Source organism: Alligator sinensis, unplaced genomic scaffold (genome assembly GCF_000455745.1).
Source record: "Alligator sinensis unplaced genomic scaffold, ASM45574v1 scaffold1603_1, whole genome shotgun sequence".
Lineage (NCBI taxonomy): Eukaryota > Metazoa > Chordata > Crocodylia > Alligatoridae > Alligator > Alligator sinensis.
The window spans coordinates 165,733-176,889 of record NW_005843087.1 but is presented as its reverse complement, the minus strand read 5'-3'; the positions used below and the strand labels follow the sequence as shown (position 1 = coordinate 176,889).

The 11,157-nt window shown below is 47.3% G+C and overlaps 1 protein-coding gene across 1 annotated transcript in view; it reads left to right on the top strand.

Annotated features, from left to right (window-relative positions):
* The first annotated feature begins 1,187 nt into the window (after nucleotides 1–1,187).
* EPHX2 (epoxide hydrolase 2) overlaps nucleotides 1,188–11,157 on the top strand; it is a 66,073-nt gene continuing 56,103 nt past the window's right edge. The window contains exons 1-7 of the mRNA XM_025193676.1: nucleotides 1,188–1,272; nucleotides 1,736–1,895; nucleotides 5,566–5,756; nucleotides 5,940–6,062; nucleotides 8,057–8,131; nucleotides 8,633–8,728; nucleotides 9,759–9,837. Of these exons, the coding sequence (XP_025049461.1) occupies nucleotides 1,246–1,272; nucleotides 1,736–1,895; nucleotides 5,566–5,756; nucleotides 5,940–6,062; nucleotides 8,057–8,131; nucleotides 8,633–8,728; nucleotides 9,759–9,837 (751 nt within the window). The 5' untranslated portion in view covers nucleotides 1,188–1,245. The remainder of the gene's footprint in view (nucleotides 1,273–1,735; nucleotides 1,896–5,565; nucleotides 5,757–5,939; nucleotides 6,063–8,056; nucleotides 8,132–8,632; nucleotides 8,729–9,758; nucleotides 9,838–11,157) is intronic.

Below are 11,157 nucleotides of genomic sequence, written 5' to 3'. Positions count from 1 at the left end.
TCTCTCTGGGGAGCCTGTTCCGGTGTTTTAGTACCCACCTAGTGAGCAAGTTATTCCTAATACCCAACCTTGCCTTCCCTTGCTGCAACTTGAGACCATACTTGGAAAATGGAGGTAGGAAGACAGCAGATGGGCTGAGCCTGCTTTTTAATTTTTTTTGCAATCCAGCTTGAGTTTGCAGTCCCATGAGGTGATAACTGGTGCATAGGTTGATTCCACAAGTCGTCACTAAAGCATCGTGCCCATTTTACAGATGGAGAGCCAAGGCCCATGGAGGTCCTATGGGGCGGAGCCAGGAATGGAGTCTGGTCTCCCAAGCCTCAGTTCAGTGACTAAGCTCCAAGGCTTGACCATCATGGTTGGAGCTAGTCCGTTTTCCCTGAGGTGCTGTGCATGTCAGGCTTGTATTGGGACATGGATGAAGCTTGACGTGTTCTGCTGTAGTTTTAGCTGATCTTGGCATCTGAATCCTGCAGTCCTGGCACTTTGTATGTGGGGGCTGCAGTATTCCAGTAAGAGTCTTTGCTTCTTCATGCTCTTGGGGAAGAGGAATTTGATGTCCAGGTGGAACTGTCTACCTTCAAAATGGCAGGCGGCTAGTCTTTCAGCAGATAAACTTGAACTGTCTACCTTCAAAATGGCAGGCGGCTATTTTATTCAGCAGATAAACTCGGCTTCCAGACTGCTGAGGATTTTGAGCTTCTCTTCCTCTCTCCTACTCCTATCCACTGGGTCCCCATCGGTGATTTGGAGCCAAAAGAAGTCTTGCTGCTCACCTTGTTTCTCCAGGCTAGTAAATACCATCTGCTCAAGGCAGAGTTGCAGTCGTGCTTGCAAGGCAAGGGGTTCCAAAGTGCTGTTCCCATGCAAGGAATAGCCAGGCTTAAACTGATGAGATGGGTTACAATCAGTCTGGTGGAGAGAAAAATATATCTGAATCTGGGCTCGGTGAGCTTGTCCCCAGTGCCTCTATACCAACCAGTCCCCTGGCTCTTTGAGCTAGTGATATATTCCCATTGCTGTTCCCAGGTGCATCAAGGCCGTTCTGCCACCCCTTTTTCCAAGTTGGACTCCACTATAGGTGGGTTCAGGGACAAAGCTTCTCGAAAGGGCCAAGTCTGCAGCCAGTGCTTGTCCTCATCTCTTCCCCCACTGCATTGCATTCATACACACCTTTTAATTTCCAGGAACTTTCTAGAAAGCATCATCCTGGAAGCAGGCGCTACTGGTCCCTATGGCCGACTGATGACGGGACAGATCACTTTGTCTCAGGTAAGAGATTATTTTGGGTGAACCTGCACAGCATGAGCATTGTGAAACCAGCCGGTGGAGGTGGCTTGGTCCCAGGCTTTGCTGGCACCCGGCCTGGCCGGCTAAGAGATGCTTCTTGAATCGTGTCCCTTCAGATTTTTTCAGGACTGGGTTCGTCAGTGGTAACTTTATGGGTTCCTCTAGCCTCTAGAGCAGGGAGTTAGAAGCAGTCAAACTATTTCAGATGAATAGGAATCTGGTGAGGACCGTAACATAGAAAAAACCTTTTCTAGTGCTGGAGTCATTGACCCAACTGCGTTCTGTTAACCTAGACTTCACCAGAAGTAAACTTCTCATGATGGACTTGAAACACCATATCCCAACAGATGAACAGTTTTGAGGGGGTTCAGTTTCTCATGCCTGCTTATTTTAACATATAACATGATCCCTTTTGGGTGATGGGAATGTTACTCTAATTTTTAAGCTGGTCACTGAGCTGGATGCAGATTGCAAGAAGGCTGCTGCTGCTGCCGGGATTTTTCTCCCAGAGGAGTTTTCCATGGCTTCGATCTTCAGAGACATTATGGATGAAGGGAGACTCAATACGCCCTTATTGGATGCTGCTGTAACTCTCCGGAAAAATGGTAAGTGCTGGTTACTTATAAAACAGGGGATCCTAACTCTGTTATGCCAGGTACTGGGAACGCGGCCCATTCATGTCACAAACTCGCCAGAGGATCATCTTTTAACTGTCCTGGATTCCTAGGTCAAAACTTGAACTTACTTCTGTTCCTGCTAGCCAGAAGGCAATGGCTGGACTACTTGGTTGCTTTCTATAGTGAAGGCTGACTTCAGTCTCTTCCTTCCTCCATTGTCAGTAAACCCAACTTTATTTCCCCGATGACTTTATACTGCAACCCCAAATGTATAGTTTGCCTGGAGGGGGTGTTGAATATACCCATGTTGGCCTAAGGACATAGGCAGGTAAGGTTTGGGGGTAAATGTGATATCTTTTATTAGACCAGCTAAATAGTTGGGGAAATTGTTTTTTACAAGCCTTTGGGCACAAAGGGTGTTTGGGCCCCAAAGCTTGCAGAGAATAATTTTTCCAACTTCTAATAAAAGAGATTGCATTTAGCCGAAGAGCCTTGTCTGTTTAGTTTGCTCGAAGGCAGGGGAAGCAAAATTTTTGGGGGTTGGCTCATGTTATAACTTGAGTGGTTGCAGTATGGCTTCAGTTTCCACCTCTAGCGCCCTTCCAAACTGAGATCCAGGTGGATGCAGAAGCCATGCTCTAAGTGTGAAGTTGCATGTTACATTCAGATCATACCGAGGGTACTTTAAAATGTTAAAGTTCGTTAACTCATGCCAATGCTCTCTGAGCATCTCAAACCTTTATGCCACCTCAGGAGAGGGTTAACTTCTGCGCTGCGCCATCTAGCTCATGTTAAGGTAACTTTGGTCTGCTCCATGGAGATGCAATGAGCAGCTTGCAGTCCTCCAGCTTCCCAGAATACACTGTACGTGGGTCATAAATCCAGTGCCAACAGCAAGCTGAAACAAATGTAGGGAATACTTTTGCAATATGCACTAAGTTTTTGAAATTTCTTGCCCCTGGGGTACTTGTGGAAGCCAATGGGATGATGCAAATGCGTGGAGGACAAGTCCATCGTGCTAAATATGATGGTCAGGGGTAAAACTTCTGATTCAGGATATTCTTAAACCTATGACTGCTAGTGAGCGGGTGGGTTTGATACAAAGGGGATCACTCTGTATAAGCCTTGCTATACCTTGCCTGTAAAGCAGTTATTCCCTGCTAGGGTGCTGTGGTACCCTGGGGTGCCTCAAGATCCTCTCAAGGGTTCACAAGATAAACCCAGAGTTTTTTAAATAGTGTTAAAAACATTCAGACCTGTTGTAGGCTTGCTGAACTCTTTGCAACAACAAATGCTTTATTAGTTCTCTGCACTAAAAAAAGAGTGAGAACTAACATTTGGGACTTTCCCTGGGTGCCTTGCATCTAAAAAAAAAAGTTGCAAGTCACTGCTGTAAAGCAGCTGCTGCTTGCTGCCAGAGGCAGGATGCTGGGCTGGATGGACCATGGATCTGTATGGCAGTTCTTATCTGCTGTAGTACTGGAAAATGGCCTTGCTAACCTTATTCTTACCTGTACCTTTGGTCCCTGGGCCCCATCCTGTTCCAGCTGTTCTTCCCACACCTTTCACCTGCTTGCTCTTTCGTCCTTTTCCCGTCAGCATCACTCCTGCACTCTGCTTCCTCTGAACGCGTGTCATGAAATTTTAGACATTTGCCAGCTCTCCAGCCAGGGAAGTTCCTGTGAAATCCTGCTATCTGTCAATAGCCACAGTCGAGCCTATTGCTTATGGTTCAAGCCATAGCATGGCCAGCGCATCACTCCTTCCCATGGCACACCTTTCCAAAGCTGTGTTCTCTAGGAGCCTATGGCAATCCACGTTTATCAACAACCAATTGCAAATCTTCTAACCAGTGAAGTTACGGGACTTGATGCTTAGATGGTGCTATTCATTTTCAAAGGGCTTGGATGATGTTTACTTAACAGAGTTTCACCAATTTAAATATTTTCTGTATGGCTACTAGTTAAGTCAGGTGTGCTGTCACCAAGCAAACAGTTAACGAAATGGTTTATCACCTCTCAAGTCTGCATCCTTCAGCTGACAGACCATTTCTGCTCTCCTCTGATGTTGTTATATTAGCTATAAGCCTGATTCGAAGCCTGCTGGCTTTAGCAACACCTGGATTGACAGGAAACCAGTTGAGAATACTCTGGGAAGATATGGGTGCAGAAACCACTGCTTTTGATTTAAAGATTGCATTGAGATCCCCATGGTGTGATTGCCTTGGTCTTTGACAGTGGCAGCTGTTGATAGGGTTTGGGAGATCAAGCAAAATTCTGCCCCTTTTTTTGGCCATTGGTAGAGACTTGTGTTTCTGACCAATTGGGCACCTTCTGTTCTGCCTGCCTCAGTTCCATTGGTCATCTTGGTTGGATGTGTTTAAACGTGTATTGCCCTAAATAATGCAGGGAAGTTGTGTTGTCAGAGGTGTCCTTTCCTGCATGGTGTGAATGTGCTTCAGGGAATCCTAGAACAAAAGGGCCAGAAGAAGAACCTTTGGAGTCCATTTCATCCAATGCTCACAGCAGGACCATCCCTGTCGAATCCATCCCAGACAAGTGCTGGTCTAACCTGCACTGGAAAACGTCCAGTGACAGATTCAACAGCCTCTTTTAAGGATGAAGTTGCATGTCACTCTCGGTCCATACTAAATCTGTGCAATATGAAGTGGTATTAAAATTAGAAGGTGCTGTGTATAGTCGCACATGAAGGGTTAATGCTGTTTCTTGCCTGCACAGCACTTATTTGTCACTAGAAGGCTAGTGAGCAGGGGTGTGACTAGGAGCTGCGGTACCTGGGCTCTACCTGTGCTCTGGGGGTGGGGGGAGGACTTGGGAGCAGTGCATCCTGGGATGCTAAAAACCTGCAAATTGCTCATTTTATCTCTGGTGCGGTCAGAAGTTACCCTAATACGAGCTGGGTAGCACAGCCCAGAGTTAACCCTCACCTGAAGTGGTGTCACTAAGATGCTCAGATGGCACTTTGCATGAGTTAATGAGCTTTTTAAAGTGTGGACACCTGCATTTTTAAGTGACCATAGTATAGTCTAGGAGTATTGTGTAACTTTACCCTAAATCACCTGCTCTAGCCACAAAATGAGAGAGTTCTTCCTAATGTCCAGCTTGTATCTCCCTTGTTGCAGTTTTAAACCCCTCATTGCTTGTCAAGTTGTCTGTAGATCCAGAATAATTGTTTGCCATCTTTATATCAACCCTTTTTGTCTTGAAGACTTATCAACTCCCTGCCCTCCTCCCAGGCTTGTCTTCTTTCCATTGAATAATCCTAGTTCTTTCAAACTTTCCTTGCATATCTTGTTTCCTAGACCTCTGACTTTTTGTTGTCCTCCTCTGGAATGGACCAATTGGACACGTCTTTTAAGGAGAGTGCCCAAAGTTGAGCACTGTGATTTCAGGTGACAGAAAGATCTTGGACTGAGAGCTTCCACAGGGAGTCTTTACTACCCGGAGTAGTGGCTTTGATGCCATTAGGGTCTCTTACATGAGTAGAGACTTGCAAATTCAAGCCCCTAGTTTGTCAAGCTCTTTTTCCATCCTCTGGGGTAAAAACATGGTGATGTACTGGGCAGCCGGATGGTGGAAAGACAGACTTCTCCTTCTGCCCTTCCCTGGTAAGAGTCTCTTGATCTCGCCCATTCCAGGATTCAAGACCTGTGTCCTAACGAACATCTGGATTGATGACACCCTTTGGAAAGGCAACGTGGGACTTATGCTCCCTCTGTTGAGGAGACATTTTGACCTGGTGATCGAGTCGTGCCGTGTTGGGCTCCAGAAGCCAGACCCTAAAATCTATGAGTATGCTCTGCGCATGCTGGAGGCAGAACCGCAGGAGGTGAGGCAAAACCGTCCTCTTTTAGAGATGGAAGACATGATCGGTGCTGGTCGAGTGACTTTTTTTTTTTTTTTTTTTTTTTTTTTTTTTTAGCGGGGTACCCTGTAAAAATTTAAGTCCCTTTCTGTTCTTCCCCAAACTTCCCTCCTGGCCCTAAGTTCAGATGTTCTCTCTTGAACCCAGGTTATTTTTCTGGATGATATGGGAGCAAACTTGAAGCCTGCCCGGGAGATGGGGATAGCCACAATCCTTTACAGAGACCTGGAGACGGCCTTGAAGGAGCTGCAGGACTTGTCTGGTGTTCAGGTACGCAGTGGCTAAAGGCTATACCAGCCTTTGTATCTCTCTCCCTGTTCCACTCTAAGCATCATCAGTTGTTTGGTGTTTGGATACCACAGAGAGGGATGCCATAGAGAATCTGCATACAATCAGGGAAAATGAGGGTTGGAGGGACCTTGGGAGGTCACATCTAGTCCATCCCCCTGCTCCAAGCAGGACCAGCCCCAACTACATCATCCCAGCCAAGGCTTTGTCTACCTGGGTTTTCAAAACCTCCAAGGATGGAGATTCCCCAACTCCCCTGGGTAACTTATGGGATGCTTTTTCTTGCTCAGCCTATTATAATTTACACTGGTTTCCATGGAGCAATCTTTGACTTTCTACTACAGAGGGTTTTCCCTAGTAATGCTGCAGCTCTGGCTGTGATGGTCCTTTCCTCCTTAAGGTCCTGGGGCTGTTTTTGTTCGGCTATTTTTTTTTAAATGCAAACCCATTTCCATAACCTCCACCCTAAAGGCTATTTCTTGAGCTTAATCTCTACAAGGTGAGTCCTCCTTCTCTAAAAATTTGGATTAAAAAAAAAAAAGTTTCAGGTCCTTAGTTTTGCAAATCAGACTCCTTTTCTGATGGAGCTTTTTCTAAATCGAGTGCTCTGCTTTACACATGTCTTGGAAAAAGCCACATTTTACTTCTGGGCACACTATTGATGGTAGCCTAGGTTGACACTAACTCCATCGCTCTGTGACTGTAACTGGGATTAGAGTTTTGGCTCCAGTTCTGAAACCTCTCTTAAGCATCTCGCAGTGGGGACAAGGCAGCCCAGCTTCTAAAACAGCAAATCAGACCTCTTGTCCGCAGGGAATTTTGTGGCAGCATTAGCAAAGTAATGAAGGCTAAAGATCTGGCAGCCCCAATCAGGTCTTCCAAAGGTCCTGGGTAGGGAGTTGCCAAGGAGACTTGGCTATAAGCCTGAGAGGTGAAGCCCTGTAAGAGATTAAAAACGGTCTGAGAAATGAAGCGGAGTGGGAAATTTAATGAGAGGGGAATGAGGCTAATAAGGTCAAGCCCTGCACTCTAGAAAGAGGCTGCTGCTCCTGCCTTATGGTGCTCCTGATTTGTAACAGTATTCGGCAAGTCCAAGCCTCTGACTCATTGGTTTATTTAATCATGCTGAGACTGGATCCTGTTAGCACAGAACGTTTTAGAAGCTTTCCACATTTCTGCTTTTCCTAGCCTAATGCAATGCTTGTACCTTCAAAGGCTTAGGGCAGCAGGGTCCTTGTTCTCAACAGATCCTCTGCCCTTTTCCTTTGGGCTGGATCCTTCTAGCTCACTCCCTTCATTCGGCATTGCATAGGGAAAGTTACCTGTAGCTAATGGTTCACCAAGTTATTGGTTAGCTTTGGGTGGACTTTGTTACGCTGAGTGTACTGTGACTCTGACCTTTGTTTTCACACTAAATCCAACGTCTACACACCTGGTAGGTAATCAGGGCCAGGTGACACTACCATAAGAGGAAGTTGCTTAACGTCTTTGATAATCCAGTTTAAACATGCTCTCCTGCCAAAGTGAATCTCTGCCAATATGCCTACTGTTTCCTTGCATTTTCCTACCAGCTGTCTCTGCCTGCTGTTTCTGGCCTCAAATTTAATCCCCGCCCTGAAAACAGACTGTCTAAATTTTGTCTTGCATGCTGTTTGAGCACATAAATGGGGTTCAGCTGGTGATGGGTATTCCTAGGTTGCCACCCTCATGCAAGTAGCCTTCATCATAATTGCTTTGGTTGGACGTACAAGTCTTGCCAAAGGTCATTGGCAGTGTTGCACTGGGCCATGAAGCGCCAGAGGTAGCTGCAGCCACTTCCAAGGAAGTCTTTAAAATGTGAGGTTGCCTCAAAGCTGGTGCCCTAAGGAGGCTTCAAATGATGTGCTGCAAATACCCTGTGGTAACTGGGTGCCTGGCAGCAGGGTTAGACATAGCAGTGTTGGTGTGTACCTGAGCTTCCTCTGTTCACCATACAGCTTCTTGGCCAAGAAGAGGGATTGCCAACTGCCTGTGACCCTGCCAATGTGAGCCATGGATATGTGCCAGTCAAGGTAGGCTTTCCAGTGGGGTTAATCCTATCCTGTATTGATAGTTGGGTGTAGCAGCATGACGACAGTGATGGATGGCCCCATTAGGACTCCTAAGAGGATGCCCTTGCTTCCATTGCAAGTGTCTGAAGGATGTGAATACCCTTCCTTGGTCAAATGGAGTGGGCTAAAACTAATTCAAGTCGGGTATAGGCTGATGGTCAAAAAGGGCTCTGACCATGTGATGCTAGCCATTACCCTGTAGGCCATTCTTTAGAAGATAAATTGCTTAAATTGGGCCTGGAGGGAGCACTGGTCCAGGTGCTACAGTGGATTAGGCTAGGGACAGGTAGACTCCAGAAAGGTAGGGAATATGTTTATAGGCTGAGGACCCCAAGTACCTGACATTTGGGCTGTGCAGCTGGGTTGTGTGCTCATCTACCCAAAGACCCTGGAGTATAATAAATGTGGCAGATTTTCAGCCGTAGCTAGGACATGAATTATAAGGAGCTGTCTCTTCTCCAGCCTGGAGTCCAGCTGCACTTTGTGGAGATGGGGCAGGGCCCAGTGGTATGCCTGTGTCACGGGTTTCCTGAATCCTGGTTCTCCTGGAGGTATCAGGTAAGCCTAATACTTGGGCAAAGGTTGCCAGAAGTCTGGCTTCTGTGGGAGTCAAGAGGGAGGAATGAGCTATAGGGCAGCACGGCATCTTCCCATCTCGTGTGGACCAGAAGGGATGGATTTTTGTCTGTTCTTCCATGGTCCCATCATCTCTACAGTGCCATGACCAGCAGCAGCTCAGAGGTGTGGGGACTGGCCTTTGTAGACCTAGCTATAATGGGATGCTGTGTCCTACCAGTGTGCTGGCTGGTGGAATATCCCTTGCCAAGCTGGGAGACTTTCTGGACCCACGGGCCAGGCTGGCTACCTCAATGGCCTCTGCTGAAAGGTGTCTTATAAAGGGGTCAGTGCCATACTCTGCTCGCATCTCAACACAGAGGTGGTGTCTTGACTCCACACAACTCTGCATGGCCCTTCTGTTAGTCCTGTCCTCTGCCTACCCATGGCTTTGCACCCGAAGCCTGGTCTGCTGTCCCATATCTCTGGCCCTTGCTGGTGACCTGCACCCCATGCCACCATCCACTCCTGATGTCTGTTCATTTAAAGGCTCCCATTAAAGCCTTTAAAGCCCACTCTGGAACCTGTATCCAGGATGCAGTTCTGTATTGACAGGCCCTGCTCCCTGAACCTCCTGCCATCTCACTGATTCAGTGTTTAATGCAAGTCCACGTGTGCCACTTCATCTCCTTCAGTTTTTGCTTCTCCCTCTAGATTCTGCACCACCCCATGGCCAAGACTTGATATCAAGCTATTTTTACTTGATATTTGAATCCCCTTCTTCTTTTTTAGTAAGAAAACCCCAGTCTACTAATGGTTGGCTAGCTTGGTTCCTTTACTAGAGCACTGCAGTATTTAATGTTCATATGAATCTCCTTCCCAGCATACTGTGCTTGCTTTGTAACCCAAGAGCCTTAGCTGCAATGGGGGAAAACAGTAGGCAGCTGTTTGTATGTAAGCTGGTATAGGCTCCCAGCTATTAGTTTAGTTAAAGCTCAAGGTTTTTATTTGAGGTTGTATGTTTCTGCCGTAGATCCCTGCATTGGCTGATGCTGGCTTCCGGGTCATTGCTTTGGATATGAAAGGCTATGGAGATTCCTCTGCTCCACCAGGTGAGGGGTTGGGAATGGAAGATCATAGAAAATGAGGGTGGGAAGGGACCCCAGGGTGTCACATCTAGTCCAACCCCCTGCTCAAAGCAGTACCAGCCCCAACTACATCATCCCAGCCAAGGCTTTGTCTACCTGGGTCTTACAACCTCCAAGTGTGGAGATTCCCCAACTCCTTTGGGTAATCTGGTCCAGTGCTTTACTGTCCTCCTAGTGAAAAAGTTCTTCCTATTCTAACCTCAACATCTCTTGCTGCAACTTGAGATCCAGTTCAAGATGATCCCATTGTGAGACAATGGGATCATAGAGAGGCAGCAGCAAGGCGCCAGACCACCAAGCGCTAACCCCGAGATGTTGCAGAGTCACTTGGAAGGACTGGATGCGTCTAAGTCGGCAGGCCCGGATGAGCTCCTTCCGAGGGTACTGAAGGCACTGACTGATGTCATTGCACAGCCACTGGCAAGAATATTTGAGCACTCGTAGTGCACAGGCCAGGTCCCGGAGGACTGGAAAAGGGCCAATGTGGTCCCTAGTTTCAAGAAGGGGAGGAAGGAGGATCCAGGCAATTACAGGCCAGTCAGTCTCGCCTCCATCCTTGGTAAAGTCTTTGAAAAGATTTATTAAGGCTCATATATGTGAGAGCCCAACAGGAAAAATTATGCTGAGGAGAAACCAGCATGGGTTCGTAGCAGGTAGATCATGCCTGACTGATCTAGTCTCTTTTTATGACCGGGTTACAAAACACCTGGACGCAGAAGTAGGGGTAGACATCATTTACTTAGACTTCAGGAAGGCCTTTGATACGATATCCCACCCCATACTGGTGAACAAGTTAAGAGGCTGTGACCTGGATGATTACACAGCCCAGTGGGTGGCAGATTGGCTAGAGGGTCGTACCCAGAGAGTGGTGGTGGATGGGTCGGTATCGACCTGGAAGGACGTTCATAGAAGTAGGGTCGGAAGGGACCTTGCAGATCTTCAAGTCTGACCCTCTGCCTGGGCAGGAGGGAAACTGGGCTCAAGTGACCCCAGCCAGGTAGGCATTGAGCCGCTTCTTAAAGACCCCCAGGGTAGGAGCCAGCACCACTTCCCTTGGAAGTTGGATCCAGTTCCTAGCCGCCCTAATGGTGAAGTAGTTCCTACGGATGTCTAATCTAAACCTATTCTCCAAGAACTTGTGGCTGTTATTCCTTGTTATCCCGGGGGCGCTAGGGGAAACAAGGTCTCCGCCAAACCCTTCTGGTCCCCCCTAGTGAGTTTATAGATGGTCACAAGGTCCCCCTTCAGCCTTCTCTTGTGAAGGCTGAACAGGTTCAGGTCCCG